The 18278-nt window shown below is 42.2% G+C and overlaps 1 protein-coding gene across 1 annotated transcript in view; it reads right to left on the bottom strand.

Annotated features, from left to right (window-relative positions):
- The window catches only part of TMEM192 (transmembrane protein 192), a 28601-nt gene extending 11991 nt beyond the window's left edge, over nucleotides 1-16610 (bottom strand). Inside the window, exons 1-4 of the mRNA XM_074376941.1 lie at nucleotides 16427-16610; nucleotides 10349-10495; nucleotides 4399-4663; nucleotides 2016-2150 (exon numbers count right to left, since the gene is read on the bottom strand). Of these exons, the coding sequence (XP_074233042.1) occupies nucleotides 2016-2150; nucleotides 4399-4663; nucleotides 10349-10495; nucleotides 16427-16435 (556 nt within the window). The 5' untranslated portion in view covers nucleotides 16436-16610. The remainder of the gene's footprint in view (nucleotides 1-2015; nucleotides 2151-4398; nucleotides 4664-10348; nucleotides 10496-16426) is intronic.
- Between the last annotated feature and the right edge of the window lie 1668 nt (nucleotides 16611-18278).

Genomic DNA, 18278 nt, shown 5'->3' on the forward strand with positions numbered 1-18278 from the left:
GGAATAAAGTCGTCACCTCCTTCTGTGTCATAGAGCACATATACATATTGAAGAAAATTCTTTTTAAAAAGTACCCACCTGATACTTTACAGAGGGCTTTCATTCCTTGCAGTAAATAAATTTCTAGAGATACTATAAAATAACATGCTAGATAAACCCCACACTCAGCTCTAAACTGGAACCCCCATTTACAACTCTTGACAGATATGTCACAGGCTGGAGCTGACCTCAGTCAACAAGATAACTTGGTGTTCATTCTGAAACATGGCTCACGTTACTGAAGTATTGAGCTGTTTCCTATACACTAAGAAATTAACCTTACTTTAAAACTAAAGTGCACTGTGGGTGAGAATGTAAATTGGTACAGCCACCATGGAAAACAGTATGGAGGTTCCTCAAAAAATTAAAAATACAACTACCACGTAATCCAGCAATTCTACTTCTGGATATTCATCTGAAGAAAATATAAACACTTAATTGGAAAAGATATCTGCACTTCCATGTTCATTGTAGTTATTATTTACAATAACCAAGATATGGAGACAACCTAAGTGTTCACAGATAAACTAATGGATAAAGATGATGTTGTGTGTGTCTATGCGTGATCGTGCAGTGGAATATTATTCAACCATAAAAAAGAATGAAATCTTGCCATTTGCGACAACATGGATGGACCTTGAGAGCATTATGCTAAGTAAAATAAGTCAGAGGAAGACAAAGACTGTATGATCTCACTTAGATGCGGCATCTAAAAACAAACAAACAAACCAAGCTCATAGACCATCTCACTTATGTGTGGACTTTAAAAACAAAAAAAGCTAAAGTTCATCCATACAGAGAACAGACTGGTGGTTACTGGAGGTAGGGGGGTGGGACTGGGCAACATAGGTGAAGAGAGTCAAAAGGTACAAACTTCTTTTTATAACATAAGTTAGTCCCATGGATGTGATGTTCAGCATGGTGGCTATGGTTAATAAAACTATATTGTATATTTGAAAGTTGTAAAGAGAGTACATCTTAAAAAGCTCTCATCACAAGAAAAATAATTCTGTGATTATGGTGACAACGTTAACTAGACTTTTTGCGATGGTCATTTCACAATATAAACACATTATCAAATCATGCTGTACACCTGAAACATAATGTTGCATGTCAATTATACCTCAATAAAAAAAAAGGCATGACATTACTGATTTAAAAACTAGTCACTCCATTCATATTCTAAATACTTTAGGCCTCAAAAGAAGCACAAAAAAATTAGTAAAATGAAACACAATTTTGGCACATGTCACTTTCCCTTCATAAGGGAAATGATCTTTCAAAATGGACAGATAAAGTACTTTATTGTCACAAAGCAACTATTGCTCAATGCCACCAAATCAGGTGCTATTAAAGATTTTAGTGCATGTCAATATTGCAGCAGGAATGAAATCTTGATTTCTTCTGGGCCTGGATTTTTTTCTTTTAAAGTATCCTTCTATTTATTTTTCATGTTAACATATTTGAAGCTTACTTAATTTTACCACTGAGAGTTTGGAGAGAGGCACAAACACCAATCTTCAGACAGCTCTAAATTTAGAAAGAAGGAGCTTCTTAAATGGTTTATCCAAAGCAAGTTTGGGCTAAATGCAGTTTGCATGTATTATTTTTTTGTTTTACATTTTGTTATTTTTAAATTTTAAAGCCAGACTTATGTCTCAGTTGCCTTTTGAGGATGCAAAAGTTTGTGAATCTTTTTTTTTCATTTTCTTTTTTTATGAAAAGCTTTTGTCATTCTCATTGACAAAAATTTGTCGATGACACAGATTTGGAACTGTGACTCGATGGTAAGTTCCTGGTGGTTTGAAATTAGGGGAGTCTGGATGTGCTCAGCAAGGAGAGAGATGAGTGCTCAGTAGGGTCTGGGTCAGGTAGTAAGTTCTTCCAGCCAGAAACGTGATGGTGGGGCTTCAAGTGGGGCTGCGACCAGCAGTAAAGGCCTTTCTGGATCAGAACAGGCTCCGTGCGATTCTCACCTGTGTACACGAGCAGACACACCAGGGAACAGAGCAGCTCCAGGGCCAGGATAGCCAGCATGAGGTCCAGGTAGAGCGTGCCCAGCTCGGGGAAGGAGTGCTGCAGGCAGAGGACGAGGAGGAGCGCCGTGTTGCCTGCGGGAGGAAAGCCAGTCGGTGCGGGTGCGGGTGCTGGTGCGGGTGTGGGTGTCAGTGTCCCCGGAGCCCGCGCCACAAGCACCCACCCCGTCACACCCGCGATGAAGGGAGGGAGGCGATGGAAACCGGCATGGCCAAGAACAAATGATGCCCCCTAACACAAACACATAAGAATCTGGACTTTCTTAAAAACCAAGGAGTGACCTTCAAGAAGGACCCAGTGGTCACTTCTGGTCGGGCAGCGCATCAGGGATCCAGGAAAACACCCTGGATGCGCTGCTGGCCTTGGACAGATGCCCTGACACCTTCACTCCTCCAATCCTTGCCTGAAAAGGAGAGTACAAGTACCTTCCTCACAGGACTGCTGTGAGGAGTAAGAGTTAATATGTGAAAAATACTTAGAGTGGTGCCTGGCCTGGAAGTACCCAATAAATACGAGCCATTTCCCCCCTGCGCAGCATATCTGTTATTTTTGAAGACCATTTTAACCTCATTCTGCACTTTTACTCTAAAGACTGTCAAAGAAAAGGTCTTTGATCTTCTGGGTCCTTGTATGAGTGACGTAAAAGTGATGCCATCTGTGGTTAAACTAAGAGTCCAATTGTTTGGAAAGACTGTGATTAAGGGTCACATGTGTAGCAAGAATTTGAAAGTCAGAGGACAGGAAAAGATCAGACAATCTCTCGTTGGGCCTCAGAAATACTACTTCCAGACCATCACAGGAGAAACTGAACATTATTTTGGTCAGTGTACAAATAGGTTTCCTATTTTCACTTTGTTGGGGGAGGAAAGGTTATAGTAACACCTTCTGGCCAAAAACAAGTACTGCATGTGAGCGGTGGCATGTCAGAAACCGCCCCTCTTCCTCTGGGAGGTGAAGGCCGCCCCCTGGGAGATGCGTCCATCCCTCTACAAGGCTTCTTCCTCTGCTGCTGGTCGGCCCTCCCGCTCCCACTGAGAAGCTCACTAAGTGGATGAACTCACGGTCTGCCCTTTAAGAAAATGCACTACCAGAACACAGGAAAAAACATTAAATTATGTAGCTCTGTTTTAATGGAGAAAAATTAATTTCTAATTTGGTTTTGGAATGTTCAACTGTTTATTCTAGACTCAAATTGACAAAGAGAGTTTTTTTTAAAAGGTGAAAACGTTGACTATAAGGCAAAAATATCTGAAGAAGTTCAGTTTAATTCCATGAAGCCTTTACAATGTCTGCAGCAATAAAGAAAAGCGGGCACATGAGCATTCTGAGTTCTGGACAAACTTTCTGACCTTGCCCTCAGAAACTGTTTTTCAGGTTTTCCATTTTATAACATCTTATAATAGTTGCTCTCTTATTGCAAGAAAAACACTGAGTTTCATTTAAATTCCCTCTTACCCTACAAGTATACATAGCAATAGTTTTCTATCTCCTTGAGATGGAAAAGCCTCCTGGTACCAAGGGAGGGGAAAGCCCACATTTCACACAGGGATATGTGCACACCATGCTCACAATGAACACGAGCAGGAAACGCCAGCCCAAGATACGCCTCTTTGGCATTAGGATTATTTTAAGCTGATTGGTTTTAAGAAACATCAGACACAGATGAATCTCTGAAAACTGAAAAGGAGTCACCTTTTGTGAGAGAGATTTACACTTATAAAGGAACTCTCCACTTATAAGGGTGTCTCCCTCTCTATACCAGGAAGAGGAGGGTGACTCTAAATCTCTAGACACTCTCATCAATGGAGAAGGCAAGGACTTAAATCTGCATAACACCCTTACTCTTGTTTACTGTGCTTTTCCTGAAAACTTCCCATAATTGCCCCTTCCCAACATCCTCCTTCTGTCTTTAGCTGAAAATGATATTTAAGGTAATGGCTTAGGCCATTTCAGGGAGTTACTCGGTTTTCCTGGGTCTCTTCTCTGTATAAAAGTATTCATGTTATTAAACATCTGCTGTTTTTCTCCTGTTAATCTGTCTTTTATTACAGTGGAATCTCAGCCAAGAACCTAGAAGGGTAGAGGGAATGCTATTTTTCCTCCCCTACAATAACCAACACAGATTTCAAAGGAAAATATCAGAAAAGCTTCGAGACATTAAGGTGATCCAAATTTTAGAGGCCACCTCACTCGCACAAAAATGAGAGAAGATATCTGATTATAAAATCAAACTTAACATTTTCTTTCTGCTGCTATTCTTGCTACTCAAGCAAGCCACAGGATAGCCAAGAGAGACTGGGAACGGGGAGGTGGGGAGCTTACCAGTTGAGTGTATCATCAGCGCAAGGCTTTTAAGATGCCTCGTCGACCGGTAGATCTTGTTATAGCCTCTGTTTCTTACTTTGCTGTGGTGATACTGGATGTATCGTTCAAGAAGGAAATGCAGAATCCACAAAATAACTTTTCCCAGGATTATGACCGTCTGAACTTTCAGTGGGTTGGTATAGTTTCCTGGGCACTTGTCCTCATTTGGATTGGGGTAAGAACAAAGCACGCCTGTTAAAAACGCTAAAACAACAAACACAACCTGGTGGAAAGGAAAGCAGTAGAATTAATATTCAATATTTGGATTTAAGAAACAGTAATCACCATCCCAGCACATATTCTAACACCTATGACTTTCACTGTCTTATTTTTATGAGTTCAAAAAAAAATTTTTTTTTGCCATTTTTACCAACTTTTAAAAAAGAAAATCTGGGGAAAAATTTTGCAGGAAATCCTGGAAACAGATAAAATCACAAATAAGAAATAAAAATCACCCCAAATCTCATCTAACAGAAATGAGTCTTAATGTTAAACACAGTTTCCTGCCCACTTTTCTGTTATTAAAAAGAGTAAAAACAGTAAATTTTGCGCCTCAAATGTAACTAAGTAAAATCCTGAATTAAAAAAGTTTTTTTCTAGTTTCATTTTCAAGAGAAGAAGAATAACTATCCAATTAGATTGACAAAAATTTAGAAGACTGGTGCCAAAATCTGTACGGACATTCTCGTATGTTGCTGACCGGTTTGGGAACTGCTCTTTCAGTTTCAAGATAACTTGGAAATGATCTTGACCTAGAAATCCCCGAAGGACCCTAGCCCTCAGAAGTAAAAGTACCAGTACCTAGGATATATAGATATAAATACTCACTGCAGTATTCTCTATATTTGCAAAAATGGAAAACTGCCCAAGTATATGCGTGCACAGCCACTCATATAACAGAATATTATTCACCTATAAAAGAATTAACTACAGCTCTATGTATTAGTTTGGATGGGTGTCTATGACATGTTAAAATTAAAAGTTCTAAGTTGTTAAGTAGTAGTTCACCATGTTCTTGGATTGGAAGAATTAATATTGTTAAAATGGCCATACTACCCAAAGCAATCTACAGATTTAATGCCATCCCTATTAAACTACCCAGGACATTTTTCACAGAACCAGAACAAGTAATCCTAAAATTTATATGGAATCACAAAAACCCAGAAATGCCAAAGCAATACTGAAGAAAAAGAACAAAACTGGAGGAATAACCTTCCCAGACTTCACACAAAATTACAAAGCTACAGTAATCAAAACAGCATGGTATTAGCACAAAAACAGACATACATTTGGATCAAAGGTACAGAATAGAGAGCCCCAAAATAAACCTACACACTTACGGTCAATTAATCTTTGACAAAGGAGGCAAGAATATACAATGGAGAAAAGACATTCTCTTCAGCAAGTGGTGTTGGGAAAGTTGGATAGTCACATGTAAATCAATGAAGTCAGAACACTCTCTCACTCCATACACAAAAATAAACTCAAAATGGCTTGAAGACTTAAACATGAGACAAGACACCACAAAACTCCTAGAAAAGAACATAGGCAAAACATTCTCTGACGTAATTGTAGCAACCTTTTCCTAGATCAGTCTACCAAGGCAATGGAAATAAAAGTAAAAATAAACAAATGGGACCTATTTAAATTTATAAACTTTTGCACAGCAAAGCAAACCATAAACAAACAAAAAGACAACCTACGGACTGGGAGAAGATATCTGCAAATGATGCAACTGTCAAGGGCTTAACTTCCAGAATAAATAAAAGTTTCATACAACTTAATAACAAAAAACAAACAATCCAATCAAAAAATAGGCAGAAGACCTGAAAAGACATTTTTCCAAAGAAGACATATAGATGGCCATCAAGCACATGAAAACATGCTCTACATCACTAATTATCAGAGAAAAGCAAATCAAAACTACAATGAGCTATCAACTCAACCAGTCAGAATGGCCATCATTCAAAAGTCCATGAATGATAAATGCTGGAGAAGGTGTGGAGACAAGGGAACCCTCCTACACTGCTGGTGGGAATGTAGTTTGGTGCAGCCATTATGGAAAACAGTATGGAGATTCTTTAAAAAACTGAAAATAGACGTACACTATGATCCAGCAATCCCACACCTGGGCATATATCTGAGAAAACTCTAACTTGAAAAGATACATGCACCCTAATGTTCATAGCAGCACTATTTGCAATAGTCAGGACACAGAAGCAACCTAAATGTCCATCAATAGATGATTAGATAAAGAAGATGTGGTATATATACATAAGGGATTATTCAGCCATAAAAAATAATGCCACTTGCAGCAATACGGGTGGACCTATCATACTAAGTGAAGTCACACAGAGAAAGACAAATATATACCACTTATATGCAGAATCTAAAAAAAAATGACACCAATGAACTTATTTACAAAACAGAAATAGACTTGCAGACATAGAAAGCAAACTTATGGTTACCAAAGGGGAAAAGAGGGGAGGGATAAATTAGGAATTTGAGATCTGCAGATACAAAGTATTATATATAAAATAGATAAACAACAAGGTCCTACTGTACAGCCCAGGGAACTATATTTAATAGCTTATAATAACATAATGAAACAGAATATATATATCTATATATCTATAATTGATCCACTATGCTGTATACCAGAAACCAATACAACATTGTAAATCAACTATACTTCAATTAAAAAAAAAAAAAAAGCGCAAGTTCAAACTGTGGTCTCCAGATCAGTTAGAAATGCAAATGCTCGGGCCCCACCCCAGACACACAGAATCAAAATCTCTGGGGGGTGCAAGCAGCAATCTGTAGTTTAATAAGCCTGCCAGGGAGTCTGATGAATGTTCAAGTCTGAGAAACACTGCTGTCGAGTAATAAATACCATATTATCCAATTTGTGGGGGAAGTGGGGGACATCCTTTTATGATATGTTAATCTTTTTGTACATACATGTATGAACTTAACAAATGACACGGAAAGAGATACAACAAACTGACCCGATTTATGAACTCAGGGAGAAGGGCTGAAGCAAAGAGAAGGGAAGATTATATCTTTGCGTACCTTGGTAATATTTCACTTGTTACAATAAGTATTATTCTGTACTTTAAAAAAAATCAAATAAAGAAAAATTTAAATGCTGTCATTAGCATCCGCCATCAAGCACCAATCTTATTATGTAATAAATCTTTTAAAAATACATGTGATTTTTCAAGAGCAGTAATATTTGCTATGGCAACTCAGGATGCTGATCATCATAAAGTAAAAAGTGGAAAAGTCAATATATTCCCCCTACTGTAATATGCTGTACATTGAACCCAACTGATCCATTTTACGTAGAGTAGCATATAAAGACATTCATTTTTATTGCTCTTTAACACTTAAGACTTTCTTAGTTCCAAAATTAGGACAATCACTCCCATAGTATCAAAGGCAGGCGATCTAAAATACAATGTTTTTTGTTAAAGTGATGTGTGTGTGTCATACACAAAGTATGTTATACAAAGTATACAAAAAGGAAGCAGAAAGGAAGCATTTCAGGTGTACCTGGGGATCAGGAAGGCATGACAGAACCAGGCCACTTACTAGGTCTACACGCAGAAAGCAGGTGCACCTCTCAGTGTACTCGGTTCTGAGTTTAAGTCTCCCTCGGTGCACTTACTGGAGCAGCAGCTGGGGCAGACCCCCAGCCACACCCACCCACCTCATGAACACCCAAGGAGAATTTGCCCTCTTTCGATTTTTCACATTGCAGCGAAGAACAAATGACTACAGCCCGCTAGTGCCCGAGATTGCAATAACTGAAATGGAGGAAACAGTGAACAGACATGGAGCAGAGCCACCAAAAAGCCTGCAAAACCATTCATACATGTGTTTTGCTTTGTTTTTATGATGCTGAATTTATGTATTTATTTATTTGTTTGCTTATTTTTATTGGAATATAACTGACATATAACATTGTGTAACTTTCAAGTGTACACCGGGTTGATCTGAAACATTCATATACTGCTTTAGCCAGCACCTCTACCATGCCACATGATTACCATCTCTTTTTTTGTGGTGAGAACAATTAAGATACCTAGTCTCCTAGCAACTTCGAATTTATAATACTTAAGTGTTGACTATAATCATTATGCTGTGCACTAGATCTCAAGGATTTATTCACCTAGTAGTCACTATATCTGTTTTGGAAAATCCCCAGGGATTTGTAATTTTGTCATATAAAACATGGGGCAACATCATACTTATTTTTCTGTAAACTGATTTCTCTGCTTCACATTATTTCCTAGGTGTATAGATAAATTGATAAACTTCTGTGTCAACATATACAGATTTATCTGTATCTTTTCTGTTTTTATGACTGAAAAAGTAATACATGAATAGGGTTAAACATTTGTTTTTTCAAATAGTCCAAAAAAGTAAACAGTAAAATATATTAGGTGTCCCTTCCACTGAGGCCCTCAGTGAAACTAGTATCCAAAGGGTCTTGTGAACGCGTCTGGAAATATTCCATTACAGAATAAAGGAATACATGTTAAGTTTCTAGTACCAATTCCAACATGTTGGGGAGGCTGGGGGGGGACAATGCTCTGACCCCAGCTGGGTGCCCCACAATTCAACTCAATTCTGACACGATCTACCTGGAGACAGCATCAGATCCCAGGGGTTAAAAGCTCAGTCCCGCAAGACTGCCCCCGCGTCTGATGCTAATTCCAAGTCCAAGTTGTTCCAGTGCTTCTTACCAACCAGTTACAAACCAAAGGTTCCCACCAACTCCTCCCTGGGTTCAATTCATTTACTAGAGCAGCTCACAGAACTCAGGAAACTTGTTTACTCACTAGATCACCAGCTTTGTACGAAGAATATTAAAGACTACAAATCAACAGCCTGATGAAGAGTGCGTTGGGCCAGGTCCCAAACACAGAAGCTTCTGTCCTAGTGGAGTTTGGGGCTCGGCAGGGCAGTTCACAACAAGGGTTCTGGCTCCCCACTCCGCACTCTCTGAACCCCTCCTTTTGGGACTTTATGGAGGTCTCACTACATAGGCCCGGTTGATTAAATCACCAATCACTGGTGGTTGATCCAATCTCCAGACCCTGTCCCCTCCTCAGAGGTCAGGGGGTGGGGCTGAAAGTTGCAATCCTCTATTTCTAGTTGGTTCCCCAGGCAACCAGCACCCACCCTTAGGTGCTGTTCAAAGTCACCTCATTAACATGAACCCAGCAGTGGTGGGGAGGGGTTGTTATAAATATCATGACACCCATTTCACCTCTGACTCTGAAAGGATTTCAGGAACTGAGAACCAGAGACCAAAAAATATAACAAAAGATGCTCCCATTGTTCTTATCCCTCAGGAAATTCCAAGGGCTTTGGGAGCTACGAGCCGGGAACCACGGACAAAGACCAAACCAATATGAGAACTATATTTCAGTCATCTGAATTTCCAAATCTATGTCTCATAGTCACAATATCACCCATGCAAACAACAGCCCTCTTGACTCCCTTTTAAAATGCGCACACCACTGCGAACTACATTTTTTTCCATTCAACAATGCAATTGTGAAGGCTAGTCTCAATATATACACAGCCACCCCAGGTTTCTAAGTTTCTCTTTCAACTCTGCATACGCATTCCTTCATGTGGATGGGATGTACAGAGCATCCTCTGGATGGTGGTAGTCTGCAGTTTCCTCACATCACAGACGGCACTGCTGTCATAAACAGTGTCCTCACATGTGCACAGGTGTGTCTACAATAAATTCTTTGAAGTCGAGATTTGAGTAAAACAACATGCACACTTTAAGTGCTGATAGATATAGCCAAACTGCTCTCTGAAGAGCTTACACGTTTTTTTTAAAAACGTCACCTCTGGATGGATCACTTTCTTCCAACCAACTTACATGTATTAGCAAGAGAAGGTTTGCTATGATGACTGTAGGAAGAGGGTGGAATCTGGGTCTAAAATGAGCATGTAACGAGTGATGGGGGAGATGCTGGATGTCCAGGAGGGGGTCATCTTCGATGCTTTGGATGAGATCCAAGGAACCCTGGGTGCAGAAAAAAGGAAGCAAGCTGTAATCACCACTTTTTGGATTATGTCTCCCAGCCAAATCTACTAAACTGTAAAATTTCAAAATCCATTACACAAATAGAGGCAAGAAAACCCACTCCCTACCTAAAGCGAATTTTGAAGAACTACCATGAGCCTCTTGATGACTACTGCATACAAACTGGTAAAAACAACAATTATTAAAATAGGTCGAGGAAATCTTAATTCATTTGTCTTCAAATACACAAGATTAAAGCAAGTAATTTTCTTCAAGGCCTCAAAACTTACATATTGATTTAATTAACATTTTTATATTATTGATAAAATAATTAACATATGATGGCAATTCTTAAACGGTATCTTGGCGTTCCACAAAATTTTGGAAAGTTGGTGGAGTCTTTTTTAAGAGGTCTTAAAACAAACTTTCAGGTATGATGGAAGTGTTGTGGAGTACTAATAGAAACAGACCCCCCTGATAGACTTCAGAGTGTAGATAACAGCTTCTCAATGGAAACAACTAGCTGCAATGTCACTGAAGTAGCCAGAAAGGCTGAGCTGCAACCGAAAAATCTAGTGAGTTGTGTTTAAAGGTACTGTCTTGACAGGAAGAGTGCTTCAGGTCTCTGGTGCACGTGACAATCTCTCAATCTCAGATCCTTACTGAAAACTATTATATACAAGGCACTGTTCCTGAGACAAAGGAAAATAAGACACAGTCAAAAGGAGATGACATTTGCATCAGAGAGGTTAGGGATAAAGGCGTGCATGACTGAATAACACAAGACTACACAGCAGAATACAGTGAATGGAATACTGCGGGGAAGCACATGATAAATTAGCGAGTGATCAGCACAGAGGACACAACCAATTTAGGTTAGCTAACTGCACTACAATGAGAGGGAAGTGAAGACTTGGTGGGAAAAGGGAAGCCTGAAAACAGGATGTGGAGTCAGAGGATAAGGGCTCCTCACTTGGGAAGGGGGACCAGTGGTGTTAAGGATGGGCTGTGGGGCACCAGGATTTAAAGATAACACAGCAATCTGGGGCATGACCAGATCTGGGTGGGCTTCTCGATTTCCACTTGCAGCCATTCAACGCTGCTGCAGTTTTTTTATTCAATGCCTGGATAGCTTCCTGTTCAGTCTGCTGTGACTGTTCCAGACTGTTCCCTTCCAGACTCCCCTGCCTCTAGCTTTCTCAGTTAGGAGCTGTGCTGCCTCCGTGGCTTGTGCACCCCTCGAGGCTGTCCCTCCAGTTGAGGCAGCTCCCACAGGTAGCCTTCCCTAGCACCCAAGCATCTGGATCTCCCCTACGGCCCCTGCCACCTGCGGCCCATGTCTTCCGAAGCATTTTGCGCTCACCTCCACAATCATACTGTCTTATCTGTCTTCCCCACAAGATCACGTCACAGGATCCACTAACTCCCCACTTCTTCACCTTTGCAATCCTAGCACCCGACAGGGACTCATGATTGGCACTCAGCCAACATGGGATGAATGAACAGATGCTGCAGACCTGTCCTTGCCTTCCTCTAACTCAGCTAGGATATCAGCAAAGATCTGGGCTAATCAGAGAGATTATCAAGCACCGTGGGGAGAAACCACTCTGACCAGAGGCAGTAAGTGCTGTGCTTAACGGTGGGCTCCCCCGATGAGCGGCCTGGGTTCAAACATAAGTGCTTCGAGCTGTGGGCAAGCCTCCCACCTCTCCGCCTCAGCGCCCCCACCTGTACAAAGGAGGGAGCAGCACCTGCTTCCCAGCTTTGCTGGGAAGACAAAGGCATCAGTGAACATAAAAGTGCTTGGCACACTGCCTGGCACGGAGCAAAGGTCACTAAGTATCAGCCCTGGTGTCCACTAACTCTTGCTTTCCTTTGTTCCCCAAGCAGACTTCATTACCATTCTAACTGCTAGATCTGCTCTTTTCTTTCTGTTCTCACCACCTCAGTCCAGGCCCTCGTGGCAGGTCTCGTGGCCTTTACTAGGACCCTCCCATCTCCAGACCTTCGTGACCTTTCTCACTGGAGCCAGAGTTCTTCCAAAATGAACACTCAAGTTTCTCTCCCCCTATACCTTGGCTTCCTCCCCATTATCCTCAGGACCAAGTCCGAATTCTTAGTCCGGCTGTCTGCCTTACAGTCCCGTCCCAAGCAACTTGTCTGGATCGGCCTCTCACCGCCTCTCTCCACCTGATGCTGACTGTTCAGTTTCAGTCTGTCCAGAAACCCTCCGAATCCCTGGGCCTCTTCACCTGTCAAAGGTTTGTTTCAGTAAAAATGCTGCCTCCTCTGATGCCTCCACACTGTTCCTACTGCCTTTGTCCCCTGGCGTTGTAGTTTTCATTTCTACAAGTTTGAGTGGGTCTATTTTATATCTCCTGTGTGTCTTTTTAACCTTTGGATCATATAGGAAAGAGTTGTAATTTTTTAATGTCCTGGTTTGCTATTCCTAGCACATCATTTTTGAATCAGTTTTAATTGACTCATTATGTGTCATATTCCGCTGTCTCTTTGCGTGCCGTGATCATTTTTTTCCCACTTTGTTGAGATATAATTGACATGTCACGCTGTATAAGTTAAAGGTGTACCATGAGTTGATTTGATACACTTATATGTTGCAAAATGACGACCACCAGCATTAGCTGTTACCAGCATTAGCTAATACCTCCATCATATCACGTAATTACAGAAGCCTAGTAATTTTGGATTGGATGCCAGACATTGCAAAATTTACCCCTCTGAGTGCTGGACGTATTTGTATTCCTGTAAATATTCTTGAGCTTTGTTCTGGGATTTAGTTCAGTCATTTGAAACAGTTTGATCTTTCTGGTCTTTCTTTTAAGGTGCTCTGTAGGTGGGGCCATACCATGTTTGGCCTGATGCTAATTATTCCCCACAAGTGAGGCATGACTTTTCTGAACACTCTACCTAGTACCGTGTGATTACGAGGCTTCCTGTCAGGCTGGTAGCACAGGTACTATTCCTGGCCCTGCTCCTTCTAATCCTTCCAGGTGGTTCTCTGCCAGTCCTCAGAGAGTTTCCTTGGAAGAAAGCAGATCAGGACTCAGCTGGACACGTGCGGGGACTCTGCACCTCTCCTGAGCTCTCCTTCTGCACAGCGCTCTGCTCTCTGGGCCCTATGTCCTGTGAAGTCCAGCTGCCTCCATCTCCCCAGATTCAGCTGCACCTCCCTCAACTCTGGGTCTCCTAAAGCCCCGCCTGGTCCCCCTTCCTCAGTCACAGCCCCCAAGCTCTCTCAAGGCAGTGAGCTGGGGCAAGCACAGGGCTCACAACACTTGTTCCCCATCCCTCAGAGACCATGGTCCTTCACTGTCTGATGTCCACTATCGCAAAAATTGACAATTCATACATTATATACTGGTTTTGGGTTCTTTGAGGCAGGATCCTTCATGTTGGCCAGGAAAAGAAGTCCCCACTACTCTCTTACACTATTATAACTCACAGTCCTAAGCACGAGGTATCCCAGCGATTGGGATGAGATATGCCTCAGAAGGGCAGGACTCTGCATTATGCCATGTTCTTTGTACCCTTAGTGCCTGATACACAGCAGGTGCTCAATATGTGTGTTGAGTATTCACTCAACTCTTTTGAAAGATGGCCCAACTTCCTGAACAGTTGGGATCTGGAAATTTTTTAAAAAGGTAGTACCTTGACTCTAAGACAATAGTCCACCTTATCTCCCACGAGGTCCCCTTCATGCAACTTCTCCTCCAGCCAAAATGAGCTTTCTGGATTGCTCCACAAATATCCTCTCTTCTCTTTTTCAGAATCCAACTCATCATTCAAGGTCCAATCAAGACTTATGGTCTCTACAAAACTTGTCCTGCCAAGTGTTTTCTTTCTACATTTAAAACTCCTATAAAACGTAATACCTGTAATATTAATTCGGACCATTAGTCATGCTGCCTTGTATTGTTTCCTTTATGAGCAGGCCTTTTGTTTTCCCTGACTGCACTGAAGGGGTTGGGAGCAATACAGTTTCTCCTCTATGTCACTTATTCACTTTTCAAGAAATACAATGTATTTGGTGGCTATATCAAATACACTGTCCTCTGGATCCTAAAGGAAATGTAGGAAAACCATGCAAACAGCACCCTGCACCCTGTCACTCTCTGTAACTCGCCATCTGCAAGTGACAGGTGAAGGGAAGATGACCCTGAGCCAATCTCTTCATTCCCACGATTAATAACTACATCGCTACCTGGAGAAGATAGATGTCTGTTTTTGGCCCACACCATCTCTTCCCTCTTCTTTTATGACAATACTTCTGCCTCCTTTGGGGACCCAATGTCTACCTCTGCATTATGTCTCAAGGGGATCATCCTTTGATGCTCCTCACCTTCCTCGGGCCTAGGGGTGGTCATGGAACCAAAGAGGGCGGGGCCAATCCAACTGTCTCTGGGAGCAGCAAAGGGAGGGAGGCGGTGACTGAGGGAGCCCCATCCCACCACAGACACTGAAAGAATTCCAGTCACTGGATCTGCTGAGCTGCCCTTGTTTGGGTCCTTTCAGAGGCTTAGATGTTCATCTACCCTATATCCTTTGGAATAAATCTCTTTCTTCCTTAAAGTAGCCTGAGTTGGTTTGCCCGCTTGCAAGCAAGGAACCCTAACAAAAAACCTTTGCCTCTTTTAACTCATTTAAGTGTCTGGGCCTAAGACATGGTTTTTAGCCTTTTACTTCGTGGTAGAAATCATACCCACAAAAGTACCAAAAGCAAGCAACTTACTCAGATCTAAAGTGATTTAGTTATGTAGTTGTTGGTGAAACATTACTCTCCAATTGTGTGGTGAAACAAATTTCTAGGATTGTACTCATCCTAAAGCTAAAAGCTACAGATCTAAGAACCCGAGGCAGCTTAGCCCTAACCAAAAATTTTTCCAAGAGTCTCATGTTCCTCTCAGATACTCATTTTCTCCATACATTGTCAGCTCCTGAATCTCACCCTTAAAAATTTAGAAAAAAATCCATTTTTCTTTAAATATGTACAAGTCTTAAATCTACTTTCAGGGCTTACAGTTACTTTCCATTTTCTCAACTGAAAAAATAAAATTCTTTAGTTTTATCATTAGAAATTGGTCACTATTTGCACAAGGATCTAAAGTCTTGTAGGACTGGAACTGTGTTTCATGTGCCTTGCCCGATGCGCTTCACTCAGTGCTAAGATTACAGTAATATTTCTATTACTTCATTAACCCAAATTAGTGCTTTAATATAACTGTCAACATTGCATTTCTTCTAGGCAAGAATTTATTTCGTGTCAATGGGCAACCCAGTTAATTCTGAGCACAAACACATGCTTCCTCTAAACAATGTTTTAATGCACTTAAGCAAAGATTTTTCTAACTACCCTTCACTCCCATATACACTATATCCACTGTAACTAGGGCACTGGTTTCTTAGCAATTTGGTTTGGATCCATCTAAGGAAGGAGATTTAAAAATCCCTTCATTTCTACCATGACTCGATTCAAAACATCACGACACTGTTTATATCCAGTGAGGGTTTCCGGGCGATGACAGGGACAGGTCTGCCCAGGAAGCCGCTGCCGCTCCAGTTCATAGCCCTCAGGGCCAAGCCCCGGGTCCACGAAGAGCGGGACGTCCTGCGTCCCAGCGGCCAGACGCCCCACATGCGAACCGCGGGCCGCCCCAGTTCCGGGACCCGACAAACGCCCGCATGGGGCTGGGCGACCGCCCGGCCTCCGCTAGGAAAACAACCCCAGGGCCGGCGCGGCGCGGACCCCGCCGCCTCCCGGGTGCTTCCTCCCACGACCCCGCGCCCCGGCAGCACGGCGCAGGAGGCGCCCCTCGGGCCAAGGCTGTCCCCACCCCCGTCTCCGCCCAGCGCGCCCAGCTCCGGAATTGGGGATCCGGGCCGGCCGCCCGCCATCTGCATCTGCGCACTCACGTCCTCCATACTGCCCGCCGCCGGAGGCCGCAGCCCCGCCGCCCGAGGCCGCAGCCGGGTAGCCCGGCCTCCGCACCTGCGCCTCGCACCGCCTTCCGGGACCCGCCCCGGGGCCCGCCCCTCCCTGCCGATTAGCCGAGGCGCAGAGGGCGGGCCCCGCGGCCCGAGGCCTTCCTGGCCCCGCCGCCTCGCTTCTATTAGCCGATGCAGAGGGGGCGGCCCCGACACCTCGCTCCCGATTGGTCTATGCGGAAGGGGCGTGCCTCTTCCTGAAGACCAGCCTGGGGCCTCCGCTGCGGCTAGGACGGTCTGTGTTTCTGGGAGACCCCGCAACCTCTCCTTGCGTTCCAGGTTGGCGGAGATTTTGGCACTAAAGGATGCATTCCAAGTCCAAGAACTGAAATATTTTTAGTAGCCACTTGCTGCTTTGTAAAACATTAACTTTTCTCCGTCTTACTTAATTTTTGTTTGCAGCACTGCCCCATGCATAGAATCAGCGATAGAATCCTAGGTTCCCATTTATCGCTCAAAACACGAACAGAAGAAAGACTAATTTCTATGAGTATTTACAGATTCCACCAGTGGGACATGAGGCAATAAGAAATGTTTAGGACTTTTAAAAAATGGAACTACATTTTTATAACATTTTCTGAAAATACATGATAGTTGTGAAAATGTAAGTAAAATTTTCTGTTAATACTAATCCCCATAGGTAATGCTGATACTAGAATACATGAATACATACACTTCCATACTTTTAATGCGTATTTGTACATTGTGTACGGTGTAATCTTGTTCCTACCGTTGGTGAAATAAAATCGTTTAAATACCAGCAAAAGAGAAGATGCTGTAAGACTCCACCTGATCTTTAAAATCTCATGAAATTTTTAAATCTTTAAAATATCCTGAGGTTATATGAATTATTTCTTAAGAGCCTTGTCTAAACATGCATTTCCCCTCAACATTTTCTTTTTAAAATTTTCAAGCCTATGGAAATGTAGAAATGTTAGAGCAGGCAGATATCTAGCTAGTTATGAACAGAGAAAGGAGAGGACACAGACCAAACGGCAAGAATTGGGCAGAAAGAGAGACACAGGCCAAATGCAGGAAACTATACACCATGTAAGCACGAGGGGTCCCTAAGCAGAGAAGGAAAAGCAGGAACCTCTGGACTGATAAGTGGTCACACCTTTGGGGGTGATACACAGCCTGGAGGCCAGCAAATAAAGGTGAGAAAAGGCAGGTGTCCAAATGTACCCTTCTGCTCATTACAATAAAATTAGCCTTGCAGATAAGAAGTACCCATTATGCACTGATGCCATGACACTTCTGATCCAGACTAAATAAGGACAAAAATCCCTCCTTTCTTTGGAAAGGTGAAGTTGGGATAAAAATCAGGAAATACGATCCCAAACCCTTCCTTCCCTAATGAATATTCTGCCCGTTCATTTTTACACTCTATGTAACCAACTTGCCAAAGAAACTCAGGGCAGCCGCTTACCTGCCCGCTTTCCCCTTGGGTGTGCACTATCCATCCTTTAATAAATCCTCACTTTACTTCTGTTAACAACTGTGTCTTGTCTCTAAATTCTTTCTGGGATGGGAAAGAACCTGGAACATCAGTTACATCTACCAGCAACAGAAAGACTAGTAGAATGAACATCCACATTGATTCAACAGTTGTTAATATTATGCCAACAGTTGCTCTGTGTGAGGGCGCGCCCTTGTGTGCATGTCACACATTTTTTTAACTGAATCATCTAAAGGTTGAGGACGTAATGAAACTTCATTCCTGGATACTTCATTGTCTAAAAATAAGGACATTTTCCTACTTAACTACAAAATTATTATC

Source organism: Camelus bactrianus, chromosome 2 (genome assembly GCF_048773025.1).
Source record: "Camelus bactrianus isolate YW-2024 breed Bactrian camel chromosome 2, ASM4877302v1, whole genome shotgun sequence".
Classification (NCBI taxonomy): domain Eukaryota; kingdom Metazoa; phylum Chordata; class Mammalia; order Artiodactyla; family Camelidae; genus Camelus; species Camelus bactrianus.